The sequence below is a fragment of the Melanostigma gelatinosum genome (assembly GCF_949748355.1).
Source record: "Melanostigma gelatinosum genome assembly, chromosome: 8".
Classification (NCBI taxonomy): Eukaryota; Metazoa; Chordata; class Actinopteri; order Perciformes; family Zoarcidae; genus Melanostigma; species Melanostigma gelatinosum.
In genome coordinates, this window is record NC_136641.1 from 24241401 (window position 1) to 24267315 (window position 25915).

The window sequence follows — 25915 nt, forward strand, 5'->3', positions numbered from 1 at the left end:
CACAGCAGTTTTGAGTTGCGCTCGCTGCTGGTGTCCCCGGCGTGCGTCGTGATTGGACGGGTTCCTCCCAGTCGTTACCAGGGGCGTGGAACCAAAGCGAGCTGGATGAGAAACACACGTTTTGTGTGCAGCCTCGCCGTCTTTCTAACCCTCGTCTCTGAGCAGAGACGATCACGAGCGAATAGCAGTTTGTCCGCGTAAATTAATTGCCAGAGAAAGTGGAAAATTCCCGTGTCTCAAAGTGGTCTTTAAACTACACGCTGCGCACAGCGTCACGGCAGAGACTCGGCATCGTGAGCTGCTGCTGTATCTGATACTGACCAGAGAGGATGCGAGGACTCTAAAGGAGATAAATACCATATATTCGACATGCTTTTCTCATCAACATGGGGGTCTGTGTTCCCTTAGCGAAGGCTGAGTTCACCCCGGATTTGTTTGCGTGTCTTTTTTTGCGTGAAAATGTGGACACTATGCAGATAGGGCGTTTTTAAAGTCCACCTTTTTTTTTTGGTCGTTGGTTTTTTTTGAGCGTGGGTTTTTCTCCCCAACGCTGGACCTGGCAGGGTCTGTCCGTGTCGGGTATCGATAACGAGTTTAGCTTGTTTTTGGTCTTTTTTTTTTTTCCTTCTTCGAGCAGAGGCAAGAAGGTAAGTCGTGTCTCCTTTCTTGGTTCAGTGTAATAAAATGTGTTTGAAGACTAGCTGACCTATTGTTAGCTTTCATTGACATCAGCTGTGTTAAACTCCTGTAATGACTGACTTCCCCTTCAGCCAATAAACAGCCAGCTGTGTTGTCCCACACAACAGGAATTGTGTGTTTTGTTTCCCTAACTGGCAACGTTTCTTTCTGCAGCTCCTGATATCGGATGAGATCTCGTCTGTCACCCATCCCACCCTCGTCAGGCAAACTGCGTCACCTAGTGGACGCTGCAGGTACTCTCCTCTAAATCACGTTTGGGGAGAAGTCTCGCCATGGCACGAATGACCTGGAAACCAAAGTGACTGAACTTTTAGTTTAAAAATCAGCATGGAGCCCGAGGCTGACTCAAACTCCGAGGTCCACCGTGACCTGAAACGTCCATCCCTGCCCGACTCTCAGTGCGATCTCCCCGCGAACATGCACAAGGCCAGTGCGTACCCGTCCTGCAGCTACCAGAGGAACGTGCACCAGAGGTTCATCAGGAGGAGCCTGTGGTTCTCCGAGACGGACGAGCAGGCCTTCGAAGCGGCGCCCGAGTGCGATAACAGGAACAAGGTCCTAAACATAAACCTGCGGACAATAGTGGACAGGACGTGGGGGACCAGCTGTGGGATACAAGAAGGCTCCAGCACCGAAAGCCAAGGTGGGCAGAAGGACAGCGCCACGGAGAGCGCCAGTGCCGACGAGGAGAAGGATAAAAGCGGAGATGATGCGTTGAATCACCTCACGTGCGGCGATGGCGCCGGTAAAGCCGCCATCAAGGCGTCCAGTGAGGAGAACGAGGAGGAGGCGGAGATGAAAGCGGTCTCCACATCACCAGGAGGAAGGTTCCTCAAGTTTGACATAGAGCTGGGGAGAGGGTCCTTCAAGACGGTCTACAAGGGCCTGGACACTGAGACCTGGGTCGAGGTGGCCTGGTGTGAGCTGCAGGTAGAGTACTTGAACCGTGATTTACAATCTGTCTCTGTGACACCCGAGCAGGGTCGGTTAAGTATCGACAGCACATATTCAGCAGCCGCACACAACACCCTTTTCCCCTCATTCTTACTCTTGCGAATGGGCGAGGGAGACCCTTTCAGTGATAACTATCTCCACGATGTTTTGTGGAGGAATGCCTGACCCTCGCATGAAGCCCCCTCTGTGTCGGTGACGGTTCACGCATGATGCTTGGTGTGATGGTGACGTCTTCAGGGAGCTGTCAACCCGCCAAGTTGCAAATGGGTTCCCACAAAGTGTTTAACTGGTTTACACGAGGAAAGTGATCGACATTATGTGCCGACGCGTATAGCGCCACTAATGGTGATCAGCAGGTTTCTTGCAGATGCACAAGAGGAGAGTCCACCTCGTCTTGCGTTACACGGACGGAGGAAAGCTTAGACTGTGCGGCGGTATTAACTAATTATTTCGGTCCTTTTGAGACTGCAGCAGGGTTTACCTCCCCCTCTGTCTCCCAGGAGGCTTAAGGGGGGACGACTGTAAGCATGACTGGCCCCACTCAAAGACGGATAACTTCTACCGTGATTGGTTCTTCTTTCAACGTTCAGATTAAAACGGTGAAGACTTTCAAACGTCTATGTTCAACCATCCTTGATTTCTTTTTTTTGCTCTAGTCATTTGCCCAACTGATACAATGTGTGTGTGTGTGTGTGTGTGTGTGTGTGTGTGTGTGTGTGTGTGTGTGTGTGTGTGTGTGTGTGTGTGTGTGTGTGTGTGTGTGTGTGTGTGTGTGTGTGTGTGTGTGTGTGTGTGTGTGTGTGTGTGTGTGTGTACTAATTCCTACGGTTCTGAAAAACACGCTGCGTCAGCAACCTGAGTGACCAAAACAAACAAATGCATCAAACTAAACCTGTTTTGTGCGACTAGTATCAGGAGACGGTTGCTCCTTATGGCTGGAAATAACTTCCGAGGATAACGTTGGATAGGAGTGAGTGGAGATGAGGTGGAGCTGAGAGACACGATGTCATGCAGACCACAGCTCCCTCGTCTTGACGTCGCTGCATTGGGCTCAGCGGATGATGACGTGTGGAACAGGAAGCAATTATCTGTGTTTTATTCTCCCCTGGTGACACATCAACGCTCCCTCTAGTGGACAGCCAGTGACGGATGTTAATCACAATAAAAATGCTCCTTTCCTCACAAGCATGTTTTCATCTTATTTGCTCCTTTATGCATCATCGCTTTGAGCCATGAAAACGGTTTGATAAGCAAAACGCTACGCTGACCCGGTCGCTGTGATTCATCTGAGTAATCTGCTGATTCATGTGTTGCTTTCTCTTCCTTGTCCCTTACGTTACAGTAAATTGATTCTCTTTGGATCTTGGACAAAACGGGACCTTTAATGATGTCGCCTAACGACTCTAAAGGTGCGACATGTGAGATTGGGAGCATTCTATTGCCTCTCAATGGCTCTCAACATGGCGACGGCTGAGCCAGTGGGTCACAGCTAACGATGCTAACGGAGCTAGCGCTGTGGGAAAAGTGCTGACAGCGCTAACGGTGTAAAGCACGGAGAAGCTCTGATTAATCACACACCGGGGGACAGCGACATCATTCTCTGCTCGGCCTTTGTCTTTACATGGACAATAGTTGTTTGCTACAATATATTATCGCTCTAAATACCATATATTCCACTTTCAAGACATTTTCATGGGTATTTTTCACCCAGGAGAGTTATGTCCTAAATCTGAGCAGGTGGTGAATGAGATGTAGAGTTCGTGGCCCCTGTGTGATTTCCCAGCATGCTTGATGTTGTTGTGTGTCAAACAAGGAGTCACTTTACCCGAGAACCCACAATCGCACCACAGCACCTCGGTCATCTCCAACAGCACAGTGCATGTATCAACTCGTTTTAAGGATTGCAGCCGAAGTTATTTAGAACGTATAGAGGTGCTTGTGTTTGCTCTTCAGTGTTGCGTGTCTTTACAGAGGAGCTCTCTGTGGAGGGAAGGAGACAGGACTCTGTGATTTTCCACCGGTTTCCCTCCTTCCAGTGGTCACATGGTTTTCCTCCTACAAATTGTCATCTGGTTCCGTGTTTATTCTCTCTCTCTCTGTTTCTCCCTCACTCGATCCTCTTCCCCTTTCCTCCCGTTCTCATCTCCCCCACATGGCGGTGTCTGTGCCGGGCCGCTGGCCTCACACAGATGGCCCTGGCACAGGCGAGGATGTTGGCTTAATCTGAGAGAAAGACGACTATTGTGACTTCTTGTGCTTCTGTTCGCCTTGTCTCCTTTTATCATCGCTCACCAGAATTCATTTTTAAAACTTTCGGAAGCTTCCCGTTTCTGCCAAGTGTGGCTGTGTGTAGAGATATGTATCTCTGCGTTGAACACGCTGTCAGACGCAGAGTTTAAGTCTTGACTTGGTGCACTCTCCTCTGGTATTCGGCAGCGAGCTTGTTGCTCTGTCGATTAAATCTGGTTCTCAGCTCGTGAACGCGGCGCGGCCGACGATACTGTGGCAGTGATATGAAGCTGCCGCTGTTTGCTGGAGATTTTTGCTGAAATGGCAGATTAGACGGAGCCGTGTTTTAATAAGGATGCTCGTGTGTTTCTGAGCATAGTTTACGGCCGACTCGTTGGGCAACAACCCTGTCTTGACTTGTCAGACGGGGGAAAAAAGGAAAACAAAAGCTGGAGATGCTCAAGTGGGTCATTGGTTAAAGCCCATTTGGCATTAAGACGCCCTGGGAAGCAAAGGCAGCCAGACCGCAGAGGCCAGATCTCCGGCGTCACTCAGCCAGCTGGAGAGGAAGGAGGACGAGCCTGCTAGAGCCACAGCAGCGCGGCCTGTTGGAAAGAGGCTGGTTATTAATCCGTGCCGATGGGTTCTTGGTGAGGGCTTTGTACATATGATCACGGTACTGTACTCTAACCATGTCTGCTCTGGTGCTCACTGGGCATTCGTCCTCTGTGTTATTCCCATAGAGTGTGCATAAGAAGTGGACGCAGTCACAGTGGAGTCACCCATTGGTTTGTCGTGGTTTTGAAGCGTCGAGTTCGGCATTTTGGCCGTCGCCATCTTGTTGTTTTTTTTTTTTTGCAACCTGAAGTGACACGAGAAGGTGGAGCTACGTTCAACCGAACGCTGAATAAGACGTTCAGAGGCAGCGTTCATGAACTAAAACCACAGTGTGAAGGGCGAAGAGGAGGGTCTGGTTAGAGGACTTCAACATTCTTCTCGTTCATCATGTAAATTACTCTCTCAGAATCTGGCCTTGGAAGATTAGGACTGATTTAAAACAGCAAATGGCATTTTGAGCCATCTTCAACCATGAAATTGCGATTTTTATAATTTTGGAAAGAAATGTCAATATTGACACCAGCATTGATGTGTTTCATCAAAGTACAGTTACATTATTTAGTTAATGGCTTTAAAAAAAAAAACATGTTTAAATGTGCAGCGACTCAAAACAGTTGGCCAAAAAGATGACATCATGCTCGCTGTGCCTGCACGTCTGTTATCGTGTTGCCTTCATGGATCACACCTCCAGACACACACCTTCAGCACACACACACTCCTGCGGTCTGACTTTGAACTGATGAAAGTTTTAAGTAGCCTAAATGACCTTTGACCTCCCTCGTCTCTGCCCCAACAATAGGAAGTGTCCCAGCAGCTCATTAGGACGAGTAATCCCTCTTGGAATTTAAAGAGGTTGTTTGTACGAATGAATGTGGAGCACCGCTGTATGTTAACGCTGACTGCAGGCTCTGTGCAATGAAGACGAGGGTTACTTTTAACGCACGGTCTGGTTGACCTCTTCATCACGAAGCTATTTGCGTAACAATGAGGGGAAAACAAAAGGCCTCACAGTAGCACTCGCATCTAAAGTCCACCTGTAAACGGTTCATGTTCATCCTGACAGCTCGTTATATCTGTAAAGCTGTCGTTCAAGGCCTATTTTAGATATGAATCATATATTTGCTTTCATTTCTTTTTTGTTTAGCTTTAAAATTGTGAGGTTTGAGCTGCTCTGATACGTGTACATTTTATGTATGTGTGCTTTCTCTGGCTTACCTGCCACTAACGCTTCCTTGATTTAATTTCAGAACTAGATGAGAAGCATGGAATTAAAACAGTTGAAAGTTAAGAATACTCAGTAAATCCTAACTTACTGACTCTGTGACAGCGACGGGGCTCCAGACTGACTTGATCACCTTTATCTTTTGGTTCTGTATCACTGATAAACGCTTTGGTAACAGACAATCTACAGAAATAAGAATATGTTTTATTTTAAAGGAAAAGTCACAAAGTGAAGTTGTGCTTCAGTAGAAAATACAACAAGCATCAACACCACACAATAGATGGTGTGGTCGAGTCTTCTGCGACTGTCTTGTAAAGGTGCAACAGTTAGAACGGATCTAACTGATGATTTATTCAAATTGCCGATTAATTAATAATTGAGAGAATGTTCAGGCGACCTGGTCCTCGTGTGCTCTTGCTGCACGTCTGTCGGCGTTTCTGTCTCCTCCACAGCGCTTCACTGAGCGACGCTTCACTGAGCGTTGAGCCGCCAATCAAATCATTCGGGCACTGAACCCACGAGAGGAGCTCTCCCAACCTTTACCAGCTACAGGACCAGACGTGAATGAGTTCCATCGACTGTAAAAATAAGTGTGCTGTGCTCTCTCTCGCTCTCACTTTCTTTCTCACTCTCTGCTGCGTGCGGTCCAGAGACGCATTGACAGTAATTATTTTGGGATGGCTTGTGACAGCCACAGTGTCCACCTTCAGTCGCTCTTGCAAGATAAATCTGCAGACGGTTGATGAATCGCAAGTGTTACTTTTTGAGTTCACAATGAATGTAATTAGCACCACAGTGAAACCTGCCCAGGTGTTGGAGTGTGACGGGAAACACACACACACACACACACACACACACACACACACACACACACACACACTGTATCTAAACCAAAAAAGACGTTCATGTCGGGCAGCTACTGGGTTTTGTGTTTCTGTTGTCAAACATGTCGCTACTAGTTAACAGGGAAACACTTGGTCTGTTCAACCATGCAGCACTTTGACTCTCTTCTTCCTCATTGGCTCTCTTCTTCCTCCTTCCTCCTGCAGAAGTCGTCTGTAGTTACTGTTCCAGTTTGATGCATTTTACTCGGCTCTCTTGAGATTGGTTCTCGGGCAGGTTTTTGGTAAAGGTGCCTCGGGAGGAGGTTGGGCTCAGGACGCCTCTACCCAGAATGCTTCTCTTCTCTGTCTCGTCTCAGCTCCAACCCCCATCATCAGTGATGCAGGAACAGGAGCTCACACTGACTCCACACTCTAACTTCATGGCTTGCAACAGTCCGCCATGGCTTCATTCGGGGTTTACATAGACATGGAGCACATTTGTGAACATGGCCCATTTTGGTGTTTGCTGCTTGACTGTAGAATCACAAAAAAGGTTTGAGGTCACACGGTTTGCGGCTTTTACGGCCTGTTTTATATTGCTGTTGACCGCCTGCGTACTCCTCACTCACTCTTAACTGGCCCTTGACTGGTAGCAGCATTCATGATAACACAGCTGAGTGCATCGCCGCCAGACCTGCAGCCAGATGTGCAGTGGGGGGGGGGGTGGATACAGTTTGCATTAATCAATTATTTTAATCAAATCGCTAAAAACGTCATAGATTCTTTGGTTCCAGCTTCTCAAAGCTCTCCTACTTGTCTCTGCTTCATGTTGTGTGTGTGTGTGTGTGTGTGTAAATTGAATATATTTGAGTTTTGGTTTTTTGGATGGACAAAACAAACAATGTGAAGACATAACCTTCGGCTGTGGGAAATTGTTATTTTGCCTTTTGCTTTCAGTCGTTTGGTTTCATCTGTCAGCCTCTTGCCCGCTCTTTTGCACTTTTTCAAAATGATGCAGTGGGCGGTCTTTGTCATGACTTCTCACCGGATTTGAGAGAAAAATGAAAATATTTCCAGATTACCTACAGGCACGTGTTCGATTTAACAAATAAATATCCCAGCCTCATTCAGGCTCTCGACAAAGATGTGATGAGTCAGCAGTTATCATGGCCTTTTGTATAAGAAGTATTATTCTCTTGAAGAGGCAAGTGTGTAATCACGAGTTTTTCTTTCTTTCTCTCCGTGTCAAAGAACCATTTGTTTCTCAGCCTCTGCATGTAGTCTGTGACAGCAAAGAGGTTTCCAGGAGGTGTGTGTGGTCTCATCCACATTGGCCAACTCCCAGTCACAATCGGCCAGAAAGACGCACAGTTACACACTCAAACACCTCAGCAACGCACTCTCACTGTGGTTAGTTTAAGCCCTAAGCGCAGCGGTGACATGCCTTGTTGTTCCCCTGTTGACTCCGGGTTCTGGGGGTGTGGTGGCGTCGGTTATACGTCTCCTCACAGCGTCTCCTTATCTCTTCTCCCTCATCTGTCTGAGCTCACTCAGCTCACACCCAAACAGCAGAATAGTCATTTGGCTAAAGGCAGATTTTAACAGTGCTGGTGTCAAGGAGGAGCCTGAAAGATGGGAACGAAGATGACGAGCAACCGATGTGCTTTGATAATAAGACGAGGCTGTGCCGACACGTGCACATTGTTGCTGTCCTCTTGATCTTACAGCAGTCACTTCCTGGTTCAGAAAGGATTGGGAGATATTGAAATTCCCCGACTGACGACACTGCTTTAAGAAAGAACGACACCGGAAATAAAAATGCGGAAGAGAGAGACGCACACAGTTCTAAACATCGATGGACTGGAGACGCATATGTTGCAATACCATAAGTTGGCACAATGTATAGAGAGCAAGCCTGCAACCTTTGAGTCCCTTTATTCCAAACAGCCTCATTGTTGAGATGTCTGAGCTGTGAATGAGACGCAGTAAAGAGAATCACTCTGCATGGATCAATAGAGCGCCACATTATCGTTGGGACTAAGAAAAAAGTTGTGTGTGCGGCTTAACTTTAAATGCCTTCATGATTTCAACAGCGTCCGGTTTTAGTTAGATTTTTAAGTACATCCTGGACTTCTCTTTCTTAATCTCCTGTGTTGGAGCACGCTGGGTTTAGCCGTCGCACTGTTGTTGCTGAACCCAAATGATGCTAATCTGCTTCTTGTTAACTGAGGATCAAGATAAGGCCAGTTTAATGGGGGGCAGGGAACTGTAATTAGCACCACAAAGCTGTGGCGAGGCGACATTGTTTTTTGTGTTATTTTGCTGTTCGCAGATCTCACTGGTTGACTGTGACTGATTTTCAGGATTTGAATATTTGGTGAGAATAAGCAGCTCTACATTAAACAGACTGGGTGGTGTCTGGGTGCAGACTTGGGTCAGCTGCTTGCTCATTTTATAGCCTCATCTGGGCCAACGTCCAAAAGCTTTATCGTCTTTCAACGTCTTCCGAGAGAAAAAGCCTGTTATCTCTGCCTCAGTGCTTTGCTACTCGCCTTTTCTCTATTATGTTGTGTGTTAACGTCAAAGCAGCCAAAAGTAAAACGGAGGAGACTTTTCTGGGGTTGATAATAATTGATTTTGTTGTATTCAACATTTTACATGAATAAACTAATTGAATAGAAAGTGGTTATTGTCTGTTTATCTGCTCTAAGCCGACTGAACTATTGTTTTTTTAGGCTAAAGGCCACACCCTTAATTTGTAATATGTAGTTTTCGGTTATGTGACGCGTCCATCTTGATAAATCACGACTCACCGTTTCTGCATTTGTGGGTCAGTCTCTGGGTGTGACCGTTGTGTATGATGACAAATGTGAGTTATTGTGATTAATACACTCCACACAAGGTTTCATCTTTGTGTTTATGACGTTTTCCTCAGTTTGAGAACACCATCGCCGGCCATCACTCACTTGTTTGTGTCCGTCACGTGTTTCTTTGATTGACGCTCCAGAGAGGTGGCCGGCCTCAGCTCTCCATAGCCCCACAGCTCCCCCACTGGGGGCAGTCTGGTTCTATTAGGCCACAATCAACACTCAGCCTGATATAAACCCTCTCAATCCCCGCGGCACTTAGCTATCGAGCAAAACGTGCGGTCACTGCAGGGACAAATGTGCAGTGTCATTCTGCAGTCAGTGAAACGCTGTCTTGCCTCACTGGTGTTTGTGATGTTTGAGCAGAAGCAGTTGGTCATGGTAGTAGATATTTGACCGTCTAGTTTTAGGAGTTAGAGGAGCAACTGAATCCAGAAGTCTCGAAAAAGCTGCGTTCAAGTCCCTGAGCCGATCTCTCCACAACAAGAGCGCTTTCTTCTTCAACGGACAGCATGCATTAACGATAACGTGGGACATCACGCCGGAAACTTGATGTGAACACATAGTTTTGCTGTAGAATGTTATATTAGCCTGCAAACCTCCCAGGACGAATGTTTTAATCTATAGCCTGCTCCCATATGTCTGTGTGCCTGTAGCGGCGCTTTGTGATGTTTGAAATGTAATGAAACGATCAGTCACACATCCCTCATCTCGCTTGCTGGAGGAGGAGGAGGAGGAGGAGGAGGAGGAGGAGGAGGAGGAGGAGGAGGAGGAGGAGGAGGAGGAGGAGGAGGAGGAGGAGGAGGAGGAGGAGGAGGAGGAGGAGGAGGAGGAGGAGGAGGAGGAGGAGGAGGAGGAGGAGGAGGAGGAGGAGGAGGAGGAGGAGGAGGAGGAGGAGGAGGAGGAGGAGGAGGAGGAGGAGGAGGAGGAGGAGGAGGAGGAGGAGGAGGAGGAGGAGGAGGAGGAGGAGGAGGAGGAGGAGGAGGAGGAGGAGGAGGACACACAGCCCTCCATCGCTCAGCTCGCCTCAGTAAAAAAGGTTCTCTGCAGAACTGAATTATTCATGGTACTTCAGAAGAGTGCAGTGAAAATCCCCACCCCCCCCACACTTGCACACAAAACCTAATAAGTCACGCACACACACACACACACACACACTGCTTTATTGTCACATCACAGCGCGTCTTGCGTCATAGTTAATTTTTTAGGTTATTCAGGCTGCTTTTTGTATCTGTTGTGCATTTTCATCTCGCTGTGGTTGAACAGATTTAATCTCGCTACGTTGTGTTCATCGCAGTCCACCGTCGGTGTCGTCCGTCTCCGTGAGGGCGGGGTCGTGCTTTCAAGTCCTCTCGCTAAGTGCTGAGTGTGCGCGCGTGTTTGTTACAGAAGTCGTCGCCGTGGTGGTCAAACGAAGAAAGGGAAATCGCAGTAAAGAACCCGTCTGGGTGCTCTCAGAGCGGGGTCGGCCTCACAGAGACCCGGAGAGGGAAGCGGTTGAGCGGCATCGCTTACAGTGTGTGTGTGTGTGTGTGTGTGTGTGTGTGGGGGGGGGGGGGATGTTTGCTTCCGGAGAAAGGGAGTGGTCGGTGTTGGGGGTGCAGAGACGGATTGCAGATATGGGGGAGGGGAGGGGGGGAAGAGGAGCAAAAGGTAGCGGAAGAGAGAGGGAGCAAGCAAGTGAAGGAGAGATGGAGGAAGATGAAAGAGACGGATGACACACAACCTTTAGCTGCAGTGGGTAGTGGGTGTGACCACGTGAATGTTCACCCCCCCCCCCCAAGTCTCTCTTGTCACCCTTCTAATGTCTCTTTCTACAGCCTCTGTGAGTAAGGTCACATCTGACTGGTATTAAATAAAAAGTCGTTTTAATGCATATCACACACACATGATATGTTTTCTGCCTCAGAAAGCCACTGAACACACACACTGTTATCTGCTTTGACACACATACGGTCTCATTAAAGATGTGTAGACGACTCAATGACTGACACGTCTTTCCCACTTGCTGACACACACTGGAGCATGAATATAAAATGTGCAGGGAGATGAGTTCAGGGTGAAAGCCTCTTCCATCTGGTCGTTCCTGAGGAAATATGTTGGAAGAAGTATCGTTTCATCAGGGCTTCATGTTCACGTCCTCTTTCTGCTGCATCTGTCGTCTTTCCTCTAGGATCGCAAGCTGTCGAAAGTGGAACGTCAGCGCTTTAAGGAGGAGGCAGAGATGTTGAAGGGCCTTCAACATCCCAACATTGTCCGTTTCTATGACTTTTGGGAGTCGCCCCTTAAGGGGAAGAAGTATATTGTGTTGGTAACGGAGCTCATGACGTCGGGAACGCTGAAGACGTGAGTACAGTCGAAGGCGGAGACGACTCCAAACAAATCACCATAGAAAGGTGCCCTCGATAGAGTGCAGATCTCCACCAGGTGTGTCTGCAACCACAACTGCTGTTTTGTGTTGTTGAATTAATAAAACTCACAATTGGCATTAGATCCGTCAGCAGTTAGCCAAACAAACCGTACAAAACAATAAAAGGGAGTCGGCTAACAACCAGTGATGTACGCAACCAATGGGTGGTAAAGTAAAACGCACTTCATTCAAACTCAAAAACAAGCTGGGCTGTATGCCAGCAGAGTAGCAGATGGGGGGTCGGAGGTAGACACGGGCCCCCTACCGGCCGGGGGCCCGTGAGGAGGCAGCAAGCAGTCAATGGTCGTATGAAACGGGCAATAAAAGGTGTTTTTGAGAAAGTGTGAGTCACCGCGACCACGAGAGGTCCTTCAGCATGCAGCCACAACAGGCCACCCAAAATATTCAGCAGTTTGCTGCAGCAGCATGAAAGATAAGCCGTGGACAGACACAGAGGCGCACACACACACACACACACACACACACACACACACACACACACACACACACACACACACACACACACAACCAATTGCAGGATTCCCTGGTGGAGATGATGATAATAACTGTTTGTGAATGAAGCAGATATTTACAGTGATTAGAGTGACCTCTGCCTTTTGCCATTTCTAAAGTGTGTCATAGACATGTCAGCCTATTTATGTTTCACTGAAAATATATTTTGAAACTCCTTTCATGGTCAGGTAATGTGTTTCCCTCTCTCTCTACAGCTATCTAAAGCGCTTCAAGGTAATGAAGCCCAAGGTGCTGCGGAGCTGGTGCAGACAGATCCTGAAAGGCCTTCACTTTCTGCACACCAGGACCCCCCCCATCATCCACAGGGACCTCAAATGTGACAACATCTTTATCACTGGACCTACCGGCTCGGTCAAAATAGGGGATTTAGGACTGGCAACACTCAAGGCGGCTTCCTTTGCTAAGAGCGTCATAGGTAGGAGACTTTGAAACATAACATTGCAGACACATGCTTCTTCCAGTAAAGAGATGAATGACACATCTATTGGGCATTTTCTCTTCAGGCACCCCAGAGTTCATGGCTCCAGAGATGTATGAAGAACACTATGACGAGGCTGTGGATGTCTACGCCTTTGGCATGTGTATGCTAGAAATGGCCACCTCTGAATACCCGTACTCCGAGTGTCAGAATGCTGCTCAGATATACCGCAAAGTCACGAGTGTGAGTCCGCATACTACATTATTCCAGTTTGATTCAGAAATTGTAACGGATAAAGACCAAAAAGGTGCGCTCGGGAGAGTGAGGTCTGTGATGTGTCGTTCCGTTAGCTTTTAGCTAAACACACCGTCCAAAAACAACAAAGCCGAGTAGAGGCTGAGAGGCGCCGATGCGCTCAGCTGTGTTATCGCCAGCGGCTCCTTTTAAGACGGGGGCCGATTAAGAGCAGTGAGTTCGGAGTGAGCAGGCAGAGTCAATGGTAGTATTAAAGATGTTTTGATAAAGTGTGAGTGGCCGACAGCTCCTTTAGCATGCAGCCATAACTGGCCACCCAAAAGATCACGCAGATGGCTGCAGCAGGATTTGATATTAGCCGTGGACAGACACCAAGGTGCACTCTCACGCACACGCACGACGGATCGCATGATCATCCTGGCAGAGATATTAATAACTGTACAGGCGAAACAGGGCCTGCATCAATTGTTTATTAGCATTCACACACACTGTACACAAACACTTTCAGGCAATGTATTTATTAATGATTTCAATAGTATCAAGTATTCATATATCAACGACAAAACGGTCACAAATATTCTCATTCTCCGAGCATGCATACAGTTTACTCTTTAATTGTGTTCATACCACAGTCTTCTCAAAGAGGCCTTGATCGCAGCATGCATGTACTAATAACTCGGGGTCATGCTTGGTGAACCTGTGAGATACTGTGCGATGATGTTTTAGCTGCTTCGCCACATAATCAGTCCACAGAGTTAATAATTGCATGAATGCGTTTCTGTAGATTATATTCGTGTGTGAATAATCTTAACGAGCCATATGGAGTCACAGCGGGAGTCCAAATATCCTTTTTTTTTTATTTTGTTTTTTTAGATGAAGCCCGTGTGTCTCCGCCAGCAAAACATGATGCTGCAAACTGTTTTTAGATTGAGCGGTGTTTGAAGTCGCCATCGTGTTCCTGATTTGATGAAGAGTTTTGATTTTCCATGCTGGAGATTGAGCCGTGTGGAAATCTGAGATATGACTCGTTCACCTGCTGGTTTGAAGGCCTTTGTTAATGTCCGGGCAGCATCGGTGCAGCTGCTTCTGGATACGGTTCTCTGCATTGCTACTGTATGCATGTTAGAGTGCCCTGCAGGGACCACTGCAGGGTATTAATGGCAGACTGATCAAAGAGAAACCCTGATAGCTCTAAACTGCTCCCTGAGCACATGCTGCATGCAGCTTCATAATTAGTTTGGATGTAAATACGGAGGATGCATATCTTCTGTGACTTAGATGGAGAAAGTGAGGTCAGAGTGCTGAGCTAACAGCATTTACTGTTCCCAAAAATTCCACCATGTTAAAAGTAAAACCAAAATCTATTGTGTGTGAAACACTCACTGTGGAGAAACGTCGACAGAGACTTCTCAAGCCACTCCTGCTGTCACTGTCTGCCCATACACTCAGGATGTTCTGAACAGTCCATATTCATTTGCAGTTCACAACATCAGGAACGGGAGATTTGCTCAAACGTGCACCGATCAGCACGCTTGCCCACCAACAAACTCACCGAGGTCGTGTCTGCATGTTGGTGTTGAGCTGTAATTTTGTGCACATGCGGAGCTCTCGGGTGAAGAGAGGGTCGACTCTGCTGCAGGAGTGGTTTGAAAGCGTTCTTTGGGCTCTTTTCTGCCTTTTGGTATCCATTGCAACTGACATGGATGCAAGCTGACCACAGCTGCCGCGCTCTGTCGAGGTTGACGAGCCTGCAGGTTGTGAGCGTCTGACACTTAAAAGATCAGATTTCGGGTGACAAAAAAACCCATCCCCGCGCTCTCTTTGTTTTTTTGTTATTTTTCATCAACACAGCATCCTTTCATGGCGTGTCCTCAGAGTTGTGTTTATATTCCCCTTTCCTCAGGGAGTGAAGCCCGCCAGCTACAACAAGGTCATGCATCCTGAAATCAAGGAGATAATTGGGGAGTGTATCTGCCAAAAGAAAGAGGAGCGGTGAGTGGCTGTGCCCATCATTGTCCGGTGTCCAGCCAATAGGGCCCACAAGGTGCCCTCTCATCGGCCATGCCTTGTCTCGCCTCCCCCTGCTTCATTGCTGTGGTGCTGACAGTTGGGCTCTCAGCAGCACTTTAGTCTCCCGACCATGTCTGCAGGGTGTCCCTCTATGTCTGTTACATAATGAGTTTGTGTACAGAGGGGAAGATGACCCTTAATTAGCCTCCAGTGGCTTCTTCTATTCGAGTGTGATTGGGTTCAGTGAGGGGCTCTGTATCGACAGCAAAGGTAATGCATGTCCATGTACGATGTGATTACGAGGGGTCGCACTCGCGCTCCAGCCATAAATGAGTGAATTATGTTTTTCTATGTAGACTCCAAGCAATTCTTTGCTCCATTAAAAACTCCCAAAACCTTCAAGGCTTTATTCTTTCTGGTCTCATTGAACAGCTTCTTGAACATTTTGCGAGCTGATTCATGGTATTCATGTCATATTTGACCCGTTTTCAGTAAATTTCTCCCCACAAAAGTTATCCTTCAAAACACAACATCTCCGAGCTGAAACTGCAGAGGCGCCACACACACACACACACACACACACACACACACACACACACACACACACACACACGACGGCGACAGAAGAGAGCCAAACTGAACGTGCCACACAGCGTTTTAGCTGTAGTAAAACACACAATATGTGCCTTTGTTGTCCCTTGTGCCAGGTACACCATCAAGGACCTGTTGAACCACGCGTTCTTTGCCGAGGACACGGGCGTGAGGGTTGAGCTAGCTGAGGAGGACGATGGGAAAAAGGACTTTATAGCCCTGAAACTTTGGGTGGAGGACCACAAGAAGTTAAAAGGAAAGTACAAGGAGAGTGGAGCCATCGAGTTCATGTTTGACCTGGAAAAGGAGGTCCCTGAGGTTGTGGCTCAAGAAATGGTGAGTGAATATTTAAAGGTGTCATTTCTTGATGCGTGTAAAATATTTTTGAGATGAATGTGGATTTAGAATCCTTTTGATTTGTCTTCTCATTATTATTACATTATAAGTCTGCCTTAAAAATATGGCATCTAGACGTGGTTCAACCTTCTTCTTTGCCTAATTTCAGTTTCAGTGATGAAGTAGTTTGAACCATGCCGGTTATGCATTTTGCCTGCCTGGCTTAGTGTGTGCTGGCTGCTGGCATTACTCGTATCTCATCATTGGGGAATGCATTCAGATGCAGATTGTCAGAGATAACTTACTCTGCTCTTCCAGGAATACAGTGATCTTTTTTGTTGTTTTGTTGACATTGTTTTCTCTCGTGAACACCATCAGATAAGGCCCCCACAGGCCCTGCAATAAAACCCTGGCCCAGAAACACTGTGTGTGGGAGCCATGACTATACCCACCTCAAGCCTTTATAACTGTCATCAAACGTTCTGCAGCACCATGGAGTTATTTATCGGGCTGTGGGATTAAAAGCGCTTGAGTTAACGCCGCTCGACTTCAGATGGAGAATATAAACAGTCGTTGCCAGGTATGAGCAGGTTTGGATGGGAAAACTGAAATGGAGAATCAGTATTTCTGATTCTCTTAGTACTTCTAAGTTTTCAGTGAGACATCTGAGACCTGGATCTTTTTTCAGTGTTGTCCTTTTGCTGGGACTATAGACCTCGACATCATGTGTAAGTATAGGAGTGATGTGTGTCAGCGGTATATTAATCACTTATCCAGTAACAGTGAGACATTAGCCGTGTTTCCATTTACGGATTATTAGAAACGCTGTTTGGAAACAGCTAAATTTCACTCCTGTGTTGCAGCAAAAGGTTTTTAGACTCGCTTGAGGTGTCGTTTGCCTTTGTTATGGGTTATGGAAATGCCTTCCCGCCATTCCTTAAGACCTCCATGTTTCTCTCGTAGCCGACTTGTTTTGTTTCCAGTTTGCAGCGTCTGCTTCTTCTTCTCTGTTTATTTGCTCCAAACCAGTTGATGGAAACGCTCCTTTTCTGAATTCCTACATTGCAACATTTCAAAAGGTTGCTTAAAATGAGCTTGTGAGTGAGGACCAGCTTCCGTTGCCTTCTGTTTTTCTGCCTCTTGTTTTTTAATAGTCTTCCTCTTCATTGTTGCTCTCTGCCTCCCACGCATCTCTTCCCCTCTTTCCTGTCTGCACTCTCTCCCTCTATTTATCTCTTCTGTTTTGGCCTTGACCACACGGTCAAGCTGGGGAGAAAGGAATGAATGCCTCTCTGTAACAATGGCCCTGTGGGCATGAGGGCAGACATGTGGACGCACAGCACAATGGGATTGTAGGCCAGCATGCCCGCATGTCAAGTCGCTCTAATGAGTTCTTTCTCCGCAGAGAGGCAACATGAGGGATGCGAGTTCTCTCCAGTGATGGACCTGGCTCTCCCTGTTTTCGGGTCATTTATTCCGACTGTGCTAATGATGCCTAATTACTCTGTGCTTACTACTATGTGTGTTCAGTGGTATTTCATACTTTCACACTGTGCTGTACGCGGCACATTAGATGAATGAACATGGTTTAATTCGTTTTGATATGCACGAAGGAACTGCTTGACGAGTATTTTCTTTTCGTACTGCTGAATAGTGTCCTCTCGTTTCAGAAGGAGCTGAAGCTCTGCAGCCAATTCAAACACGGTTTGATGTCGAGACAGAATTAGATTGTTGTCTTGCATGTACATGTGTCCAGACACTTGAACAATGAATCCAGCTGCTGACGAAGAGGACACTTCCCCACTGCTCTGATCCCCTTGAAATAGATTTTTCTATCCCTTCCGTCTCTTGCTCCTTCTCTCTCCCTCACACAATGTGCTCTCTCTTCTCTCGCGTGCTCCGCGCTAAAATATCCTCAAAGTCACGCTCTTCCCCTTTTTACTTTGTCAGGTGGAGTCGGGCTTCTTCCACGAGAGCGACGCCAAGACTGTGGGGAAGTCACTCAGGGACCGCGTGGCCCTGATCAAGTGGAGACGGGAGAGAACGGTGTCTGCTGCGGTTCCAGTGGATGGAGGCGAAGGCGGGCACAGGGTCCAGATGACTCCATCGCAGGGCACCACTGCCGGGGTTGCGCATGTAGGACAGCCTTTGCTGGAGCCGGAAGAGCTGGAGGCAGACCAGCACAACAGGCTGCGTAACCTACCAGCCAGTGCCACCTCAGTGACGTGTAAGAGATTCTATCCCCCCCCCCCCCCCCCCCCCACTCAGAAACACGCAAGCTCAATCTCTGACTTTTTAATGAGTGCATGATTTCTGTGCGTCTCTGCAGCAGACGGCACACTCGACAGTGGCATGGGCTCCACTGTGTACTCGGACTCCCACAGCAGCCAGCAGAGTGTCCTCTACCAGTCCCTGCTGGAGCCTATTACTATGGCAACACAGCAGGTCTGTATCAGCAGCATACACACACCCAGGTGGACCATGCACATTCGGATTTATCAAAACACGCACTGTTTGAAAGCTGCCCACGCTCACGTGGCCTTGGAGCGGAGCACAGGCACTGAATCCACAGTCATGCATATTAGATGTTTTTCTCATACATTCACGTGTGTTTGTCCTCATCTCTTCATATTGTGTTTTTTTTTTTAATTCATTTTGAGAACCATGTGTTTTGCTTTTGGGTTGCTCCTCCTGATCAGTGCCAGAGCAGTAGCCCTTCTCCAACAGATCGACCTCACTCCTGTGAAAAGGGGCAAGTTTGGGGGGCAACACTGAGCCCGGAGCTCCGGAGCCGTTTAGGAGCTGCAGCCCGAAGAGGAAGCGCCCCAGTTCTTGACACTCGCAGGGCAAACCAAATTGCTCAACTCCATGCCCTCATTCAGTCACGGAGATCAATCAGTCCCACCCCGACGGCACCGGACAACCGGTTGGAGCTCGACCCTCCAGAGCGTCACTCGGAGGCCACGGGTGGGTTCCCCTTCCAGAGTATCCTGCCAGTCCTGCAGGCCTTCCCTGTCCCTTCACCCTCTGAGCACCGCCGCTTTAGTGACACACCAATCCGACCGTCATCAGACGCCACCAGTGAGAACTCAACACTGCCCGTGCCAAGTGAACGAAGACACTCTGACCTCACTAGTCTTCTGAGTCTCACCGCTCATCATAACCACCATTTTGCGGCGCACAGAGGCCACGTGTGCCAGGCTTGCCTCTCTTTGCTTCTTCTAAGGTCACGGGACGGGAGCCACCTCCGCCCTTCTGGTGCCGTGCCGACGCCCCACTGTCAGAAAACGTCCTCCGTTGGAGCAATGACCACCCCCGGTTACGGACGGCTGAAAGGTTTGAGTGATTGTTCTGATTTCTCGCTGCTGCAGCAGTCCCTGTTCAACATAATCGGCCGCAAAGCAGCCCCTAGCCCCGCCACGCCCACCCAAGCCTCCCCGCTGCACTCCTCGGCCGCCCACAGGCCGGCGCGCAGTGATGGAGGCGACGGCCTGAAGAGTCATCCGCTGGGTGACGGTTTGGTTGGAGACCAAGAACCCGTCCGGGACTGCGAGGATGGACTCTGTGCCCGAGAGCAGCAAGTTCCCAGAGCTGTGGGAGTGGTAGGTCACATTGGTGTCCCATGTGGGGCCAACTGCTTAACTGAACTCTCCCCGCCTATAGGAGGTGAAGCGTTATTCTGCATGGAGCTGGTCTGATCTCCTCCTGATCTTGTCTACTGTCTGAGTCTCGCTACCTGCATAGGCCTACAGAGCTGACTGTCTTCTTAAAAATCATAAGCTTGATCCTGTCTGAGGACGATGGAACGATCTCTAATAGATCACGTTCTCCTGCTGATTAACCGCAACCAATCCCTTCTAGAGCTGAACTAGATATTAACCCTTTCCTTTCTGCTTCACTGGCCCAATGTTACGCCTGTCTTGCTCCTTGGCTTTCCTCGGATAGATGGAGGTGGTGGGGCGGCTGTCTGATCTCCCTCCTCTCGGACTCTCCCACCATTTCTCTTTTGTGTCCTTATTTTAGCGCACACCTGTCACCGCCTGCTCTTTGTTGAAACACATGTTTCATGAACTTGTTTTCATCCCTCATCCTGTCATTATACTTGCATCCTGTAATGTAATTGGCACACGCTATTATTTGTGGGCTTGTATCCTTGTCTGGTAAAAGAGAGAGAGGGGCTAATTTGAATTTCTCTCCTTTGTGTCCTTAGGCCAGTTCAGCAGGTCACCACAATCAGCCTTCTGGACACGGCCTGCCGTCTTCCAGCACATCGGTGCACGCGCCGCTGCAGTACGTCCAGCCTGGACACAGTTACCCTGCTGCTCCGTATGTTTGCCAACACGGCGCCGCAGCACCAGCTCCGGCTAGTCTCTGTTCAGTCAACAGCCAGCACACAGTCGGTGCTGCTAGCTACACACCTCCAAGTGTGCAACAGACCCAAGTTGCAGCAAATATTTCAGCATCGGCTGTGCAGCAGCAACATGTCGCGCAGAGCTACCAAGCACCAGGCCACCAACAGCAGCAGCAGCAGCAGGCCGGAGCAGCAAGCTCTTCGACTTTCCCTTTGAATGTGCAACAGACTTGTCAGAACTGCGTGGGCCCAACTCAACAGCAGGCTCACTCTGCTTCAGGATGTCCCGCTCCAGTTCAGACTGCTGCAGCAGCACAGCAGCCAGCACAAGGCTACCCTCTTGGATCTGGAGCCCCGGCTGTTGCAGCCATGGCCCAGTGTCATCCGACAGACAGCCAACAGATGCCAACTCAACAAGAGCACCACCTGAATACTCAGACCAACATACAACTAACACAACATGCTGGGCAGGCTTACGTTCAGCCTCAACTCCAGCACGACCAAGACACTCTGCACAGCGTGCACCAACAAATGGCACAACGGCCTACGCACCTGTCTCAAAGTCAGCAGACTGCTGGTCAGCAACAGCTACACGCCCCAACTCTACAGAAGCACAGTCAGACGGCCATGCAGAGCCAGGATGTATCCCAGTCTACAGTCCAACAGCTTCAGGCCTCAGCTTCTCCGCTCCACCCGACGGTGCCGGCTGAAGCCACGCACCAGAGTTACCCTGCTGCCGGTCCGCCTGACGCTGCCTCGCAGAGCTATGCGTATTCTGCCCTCAGCGCTCAGAGCCAGTACCTGTCTGCACAGTCCTCCGGTGCTCCACAGACCTACGGAGCACAACAGGTGAGTGTTGACAATCACTAGACGGTATATCGTAGCAAGGCGGCATACATGGTGCCCCAGTTTTGAGTTTCATGTCGGTTTGCGCTCCTCTGACCTCGCCCTGTTTTCATTTTTCATCAGTTTCAACCCTATCTTTGCATCGCTGCTATCCTGAACCAGGTAGAACGCCTTTGTCGCAACACAATTTGTCACTGTGGGAGGGACAGAAAAGGAATGCACTAAAACAAGGGAACATGATTATTTATGGCAGTGCCGTTATTACTTTTGGAGCTACTCGTATTGTGGTGCCTGGTTCTGAATTGGAAGCAGCTGCGCTGGTGGCCAGTAGGTGAATGCAAATATGAACGGCTCAACAGGAGTTCTCTCAGACAACAGCCGACAGCGAGTTAATGCAAACCGTAATGAAAACAATAACCGTGGTCTTAGCCTCCCAGGCCCGTCTGCGTCTGCTCTGCTGGACACGGTGCTCCAGCTCGTGCAGCAGCTTCAGACTGCTTCCAGGCTTAGGGACAGGATGGGAAATGTGAGCTATTCTGATCTGGGTCAATAGCAGGAAATGCAGATTTCCAAACGAAGAGATGAAACTGGAAGCTCTGCCGTTATTGAACTTCCTCGCTCTTTTTTTTCGTCCCTCCTCTTTTTGTTCTTCTGTAGAATATTCCTGCTGCTCATTGCATTTCACAGCTTGGACAAGATGGACAGGCGTCAGGTGGCCAGGTACTGCCTCCTCAACAGTCGATGGCTCAGGGAACTGTCCACCAACAACTCCAACCTCTGCAGATTTCAAACTCTCTCCCACCAACACATCCATCCCAGGTACAGTCTGCAGCTTTCACTGATATCTGCCCTGGATAATATCCGTTCATTCTCCTTCTGTCCGAGATATCGTGTGCCTCAGCAGTTGTAGTTTTTTTTCTTTCTTGGATTTTACAGACCAATAACAATATGGATTAGACGCACGTTATCTTGATGCATCGTCCGCCTGTGTTTGATCTTTGCTCTCTAGATTATTTGATGTTCCTCTGTTTCTTCCTTTTCTTTATTGTCCCTTCAGTTTCCTTCACAGTATCCCACAATCCAGGTGACGACAGCTGTGACTGACTGTGAATCCTCCTACCCTCACCCTTCAACCTCCTCTTCTCTCAGTCACATCTTCCTTTCTCCTGGGCAGACTGTGACCCCCTCTGTCTTCCCCCTTTCTCCTCTCCCGGTGTCCCTTATGCCTCCCCCCTCACCCGTGCTGGCACCCACATCCCCACAGCACCAGCACACCTCTGTTCTGCAGCAGCAGAGTGTTAGAGCTGAAGCTTCTCATTCACAACCCGCGTTTATATCGGCACCATCCACCCGCCCCTTACACACACACACTGCCCCGTGCCAGAACACACACCCTCCCACAAATGGCAGCACTCAGCCTCTGATACAGGTAATTATGTTGGCTGCAGTGGAGTGCAGATGTTTACCAAGAGGGTGTGAACTGGAACCTTTGCTTGTGATAATCTCTGTCAGATTGTTTTTTTTACATCCAACAAAAAGCTTTGTTTTTATGGCCACTGTGCTGTTGTTCTGTGGCTGAAGGCTAATCACAGTTTACATGTTAAAGTTACTGCGAGGAACTTTTAACTGGTTGTGAAGCAGTCTCAGTTTAATACTGATGCCTTTATATGACCTACATGAGTTAACAAGCACGTCAGCGAGATGATTGGCTATTTCTACAGCTGTTCTTTGTGTGTCATCGGTTGGATTCTGCGCAAAATCGGATGAAATCATGCAGGACTGAGCGGGGCAGACTGTCAGACCCTGCTGCAGTAAAAAGGTTCCTTCTAGAGGTTTTCTAGAGGGACTCTGATGCGCGGAAACACAACCACTTTCGTCCGCAGGGGCCGCAAAATCAACGCAAAATGAAAGTTCCTTGTCGTAACTTTAAAGTCGGATTAATTAAATAATGCAGATGAGAAAATCAGTGTTGTTGTAGTCACTGTACTTCATCAATGAAAACCCTGTAGAATATGGAAGTTCGAGGACATTTGTTTTTAATCAAGAAACTGCACAACAGCCAAAAGATTTAATATCTCAAAATGTCTTCCAAGATAACATAATTATGTTTAATAAAATTGTGTGATTTTGTTTGTCTTCCCAGCAGGCGCAGGTCGGCCATCCTGAGCTCGTCCCCTCTGCTCAGCTCAGCCAACCTGCAGTCTTCTCCTCACCTTTGCAGAACGGGTCCAACGTGAGCGCTGTCACCACTGCTGCCCAGCTGGCCCCGCAGGCCCAGAGCCAGCTTCCTGTCCTGCAGCCCTCTGACTCTCAGAAAGCATTATCTGGGTCCGCCGGTTCCAGTCTGAGTCAGCAGAAACAGCTCAGTAGTCTCACCGGAGCTGCAGGTCAGGGTCCAACAGAGACCAACGCGGAGGTATGGCCATATGACTCACTTCCACATTCTTTAGTTCTCATTTTATATTTCCTCCTCTGCCCACCTTGCTTTGCAAATGTACAAGTGCAGTCACAGTGTAGTGGCACTTGTACTTCCTCTCAAGTCACCATCAGGAATGTCAAATACGACAGCTGATAAATGTTACTCTCTCTGATCGCTTGTGTCTGTATGTGTTGTGTCTGTAGGATCAAGCAGAGAAGCACACTGGAGGACAGCGCTATGACAGGTACTAGCTTTATTCCGTCGTCTGTGCAGGTGACCAGACAGTGATTCTAAGAATCGTAACAAATGTATATTGGATGAGAGTGAACTTAGAAGCTTTCTGCCTGTTCTGAAACAGTTTTCCGTCCTCTCTTACTTCATACTTAAATAATTAGAGACTCTGTTGTTTACATGGTTACAGTAGCCACACCCATCTTGAAAGGATGCCTAGCAGAACCTTGCATTGGTTGACTATATTGCTCTTTTGAAGCAAAAAGCTTCAGAAACGATCAAAAGCATTGACTGTTTATTTCTTACACTCCTTGAGTCACAGGCGCCGCTTGCCTTTAGAAAACATTGAGGGCGTTCCACAAGTCCTGTGACTGATGTGCGACCCTCGTATATATTTCTTATGTCGTAATATTTGATGTGTAGTGAGGATCTCAATGCTAGCTAGTCTGGCAGGCTGTCGCCCAAAGGACAGCTCTCCAGCTGCTCACGGGCCTCTGTAGAACCAGAATGCACCGCGACGGACACCCTGCTGGCGTCCATCAATCTTTCGTATCGTTGTGACCAGCAGCAGCTGAAACTCCTTTTAGTTTAAGTTCAGCAGAAAGCTTATCCCCCATAAATCTATATCCCCTTTAAGCTCATGTGGAGTCTAGCGTCACCCATGGTTGATATATCAGGCTTTTGCCAAATCCTGCAGGCATTCCAGAGCAGCGATACACTTTACAAAACCTTTTCACTGAGCTCCAGATCGAGGCCGGGAGGTAGAAATTCAGTAGAAATGTTCTTATTTACTATCTCTCTTTTTGTCAATGTGCCATCTTTTCTTGGGCAACAGTTTTGAACGTGTTTGGACGTGTTTGAACGTGTACCTTGTTATCTTGAAACTGATGTCCAACCTAAATGCAGAGCAGTGTGCTCAGTATTCAGGTATGAACGAACAAGGCCATACTCTAACTGATGTACTTGTCCTCTCCTCAGTGTCAACTCCGATGCCACGTCGGGGAAGGAGATGAGTGATGGTTGTGAGGGGACCCATGGAGGTAAAGGCGACGGGAAAGTCCGCAAACACCACCGCAGGTCCACGCGCACTCGTTCCCGGCAAGAGAAGATCAACAGGCCGAAGCTCAACATGCTCAATGTGGGTGACCAAAACACGTTCCGGCATGAAAGACGACGCTCAAAAGTAATGTAACGGCTGATCATGTACTCGCTGTGTCTGCTCCTGTTGCAGGTGTGCAACACGGGCGATAAGATGGTAGAGTGTCAGTTGGAAACTCATAACCACAAAATGGTCACTTTCAAGTTTGACCTGGATGGAGACGCACCGGAAGAGATCGCTACATACATGGTACGTAGGAGACAAAGTCGGTGCCGCTTCACATGATGCGACGGTTTTCGTGTCGCGCCGTGAGCTGCCTGAGGTGCTTTCCGAAAGCTCAGAGCTCTGAAACTCCCCGCGTTGCTGTTCTCAGCTGCAATGCAGCAAAAATATATTCGTCTGTCTCTCTCTCGTGCTCCTTCTCTCTCCTCCTGTCCCAACCGATTTGTATTGGCCTCATATTTATAGATGGATGAATATTCATGGCAAAACTGCTCCACCAACTCATCATGTATAATAAAGGTGATCCACGGCAAAACGCCCACTTGTGAAGCTTATCAAAGCAATATATTCAATCAACTTGACATTGTGAAATGCGTAGAGACATGAACACTTGATAAACGTCACCAATTATGCAAAAGTATTTATTGGATGTTCTTGAGCCTTGTTGAGTAGAACATGTATCTGGAAATTCAATCATTTTGTTAACATCTGTTGTTTCTGACACACTTTTATTTCATTGCATTTCTTGTTAAGCTGAAACCCTTATTGTTCTGTCGCCTTGGCCTCCATTGCGTCCCCCAGGTGGAGAATGACTTCATTCTGCCTTTAGAAAAGGAAATGTTCATCGAGCAGCTCAAGGACATCGTGGACAAGGCTGAGGACATGCTGAGCGAGGACGCCGAGGGTGAGCGGAACTCTGACCAAGGAGGCAGCCCCAAACAGAGCGACGGCGCCGGCGCTCTGGGACCAGAGGTGAGAAAGGAGCTGTTGACCGTTAAT

At 48.2% G+C, this 25915-nt stretch overlaps 1 protein-coding gene across 1 annotated transcript in view; it reads left to right on the forward strand.

Annotated features, from left to right (window-relative positions):
- Positions 1 to 1026: 1026 nt before the first annotated feature.
- The window catches only part of LOC306781187 (serine/threonine-protein kinase WNK2), a gene marked incomplete at its 5' end in the record, with an annotated part of 37061 nt that continues 12172 nt past the window's right edge, over positions 1027 to 25915 (forward strand). The window contains 17 exons of the mRNA XM_079273930.1: positions 1027 to 1629; positions 11587 to 11759; positions 12552 to 12772; positions 12861 to 13018; positions 14934 to 15022; positions 15748 to 15967; positions 17918 to 18194; positions 18297 to 18412; positions 18667 to 19569; positions 20178 to 21167; positions 21822 to 21983; positions 22222 to 22593; positions 23308 to 23580; positions 23787 to 23827; positions 24793 to 24952; positions 25046 to 25162; positions 25718 to 25888. Coding sequence (XP_079130056.1) covers positions 1027 to 1629; positions 11587 to 11759; positions 12552 to 12772; positions 12861 to 13018; positions 14934 to 15022; positions 15748 to 15967; positions 17918 to 18194; positions 18297 to 18412; positions 18667 to 19569; positions 20178 to 21167; positions 21822 to 21983; positions 22222 to 22593; positions 23308 to 23580; positions 23787 to 23827; positions 24793 to 24952; positions 25046 to 25162; positions 25718 to 25888 — 5046 coding nt within the window. The remainder of the gene's footprint in view (positions 1630 to 11586; positions 11760 to 12551; positions 12773 to 12860; positions 13019 to 14933; positions 15023 to 15747; positions 15968 to 17917; positions 18195 to 18296; positions 18413 to 18666; positions 19570 to 20177; positions 21168 to 21821; positions 21984 to 22221; positions 22594 to 23307; positions 23581 to 23786; positions 23828 to 24792; positions 24953 to 25045; positions 25163 to 25717; positions 25889 to 25915) is intronic.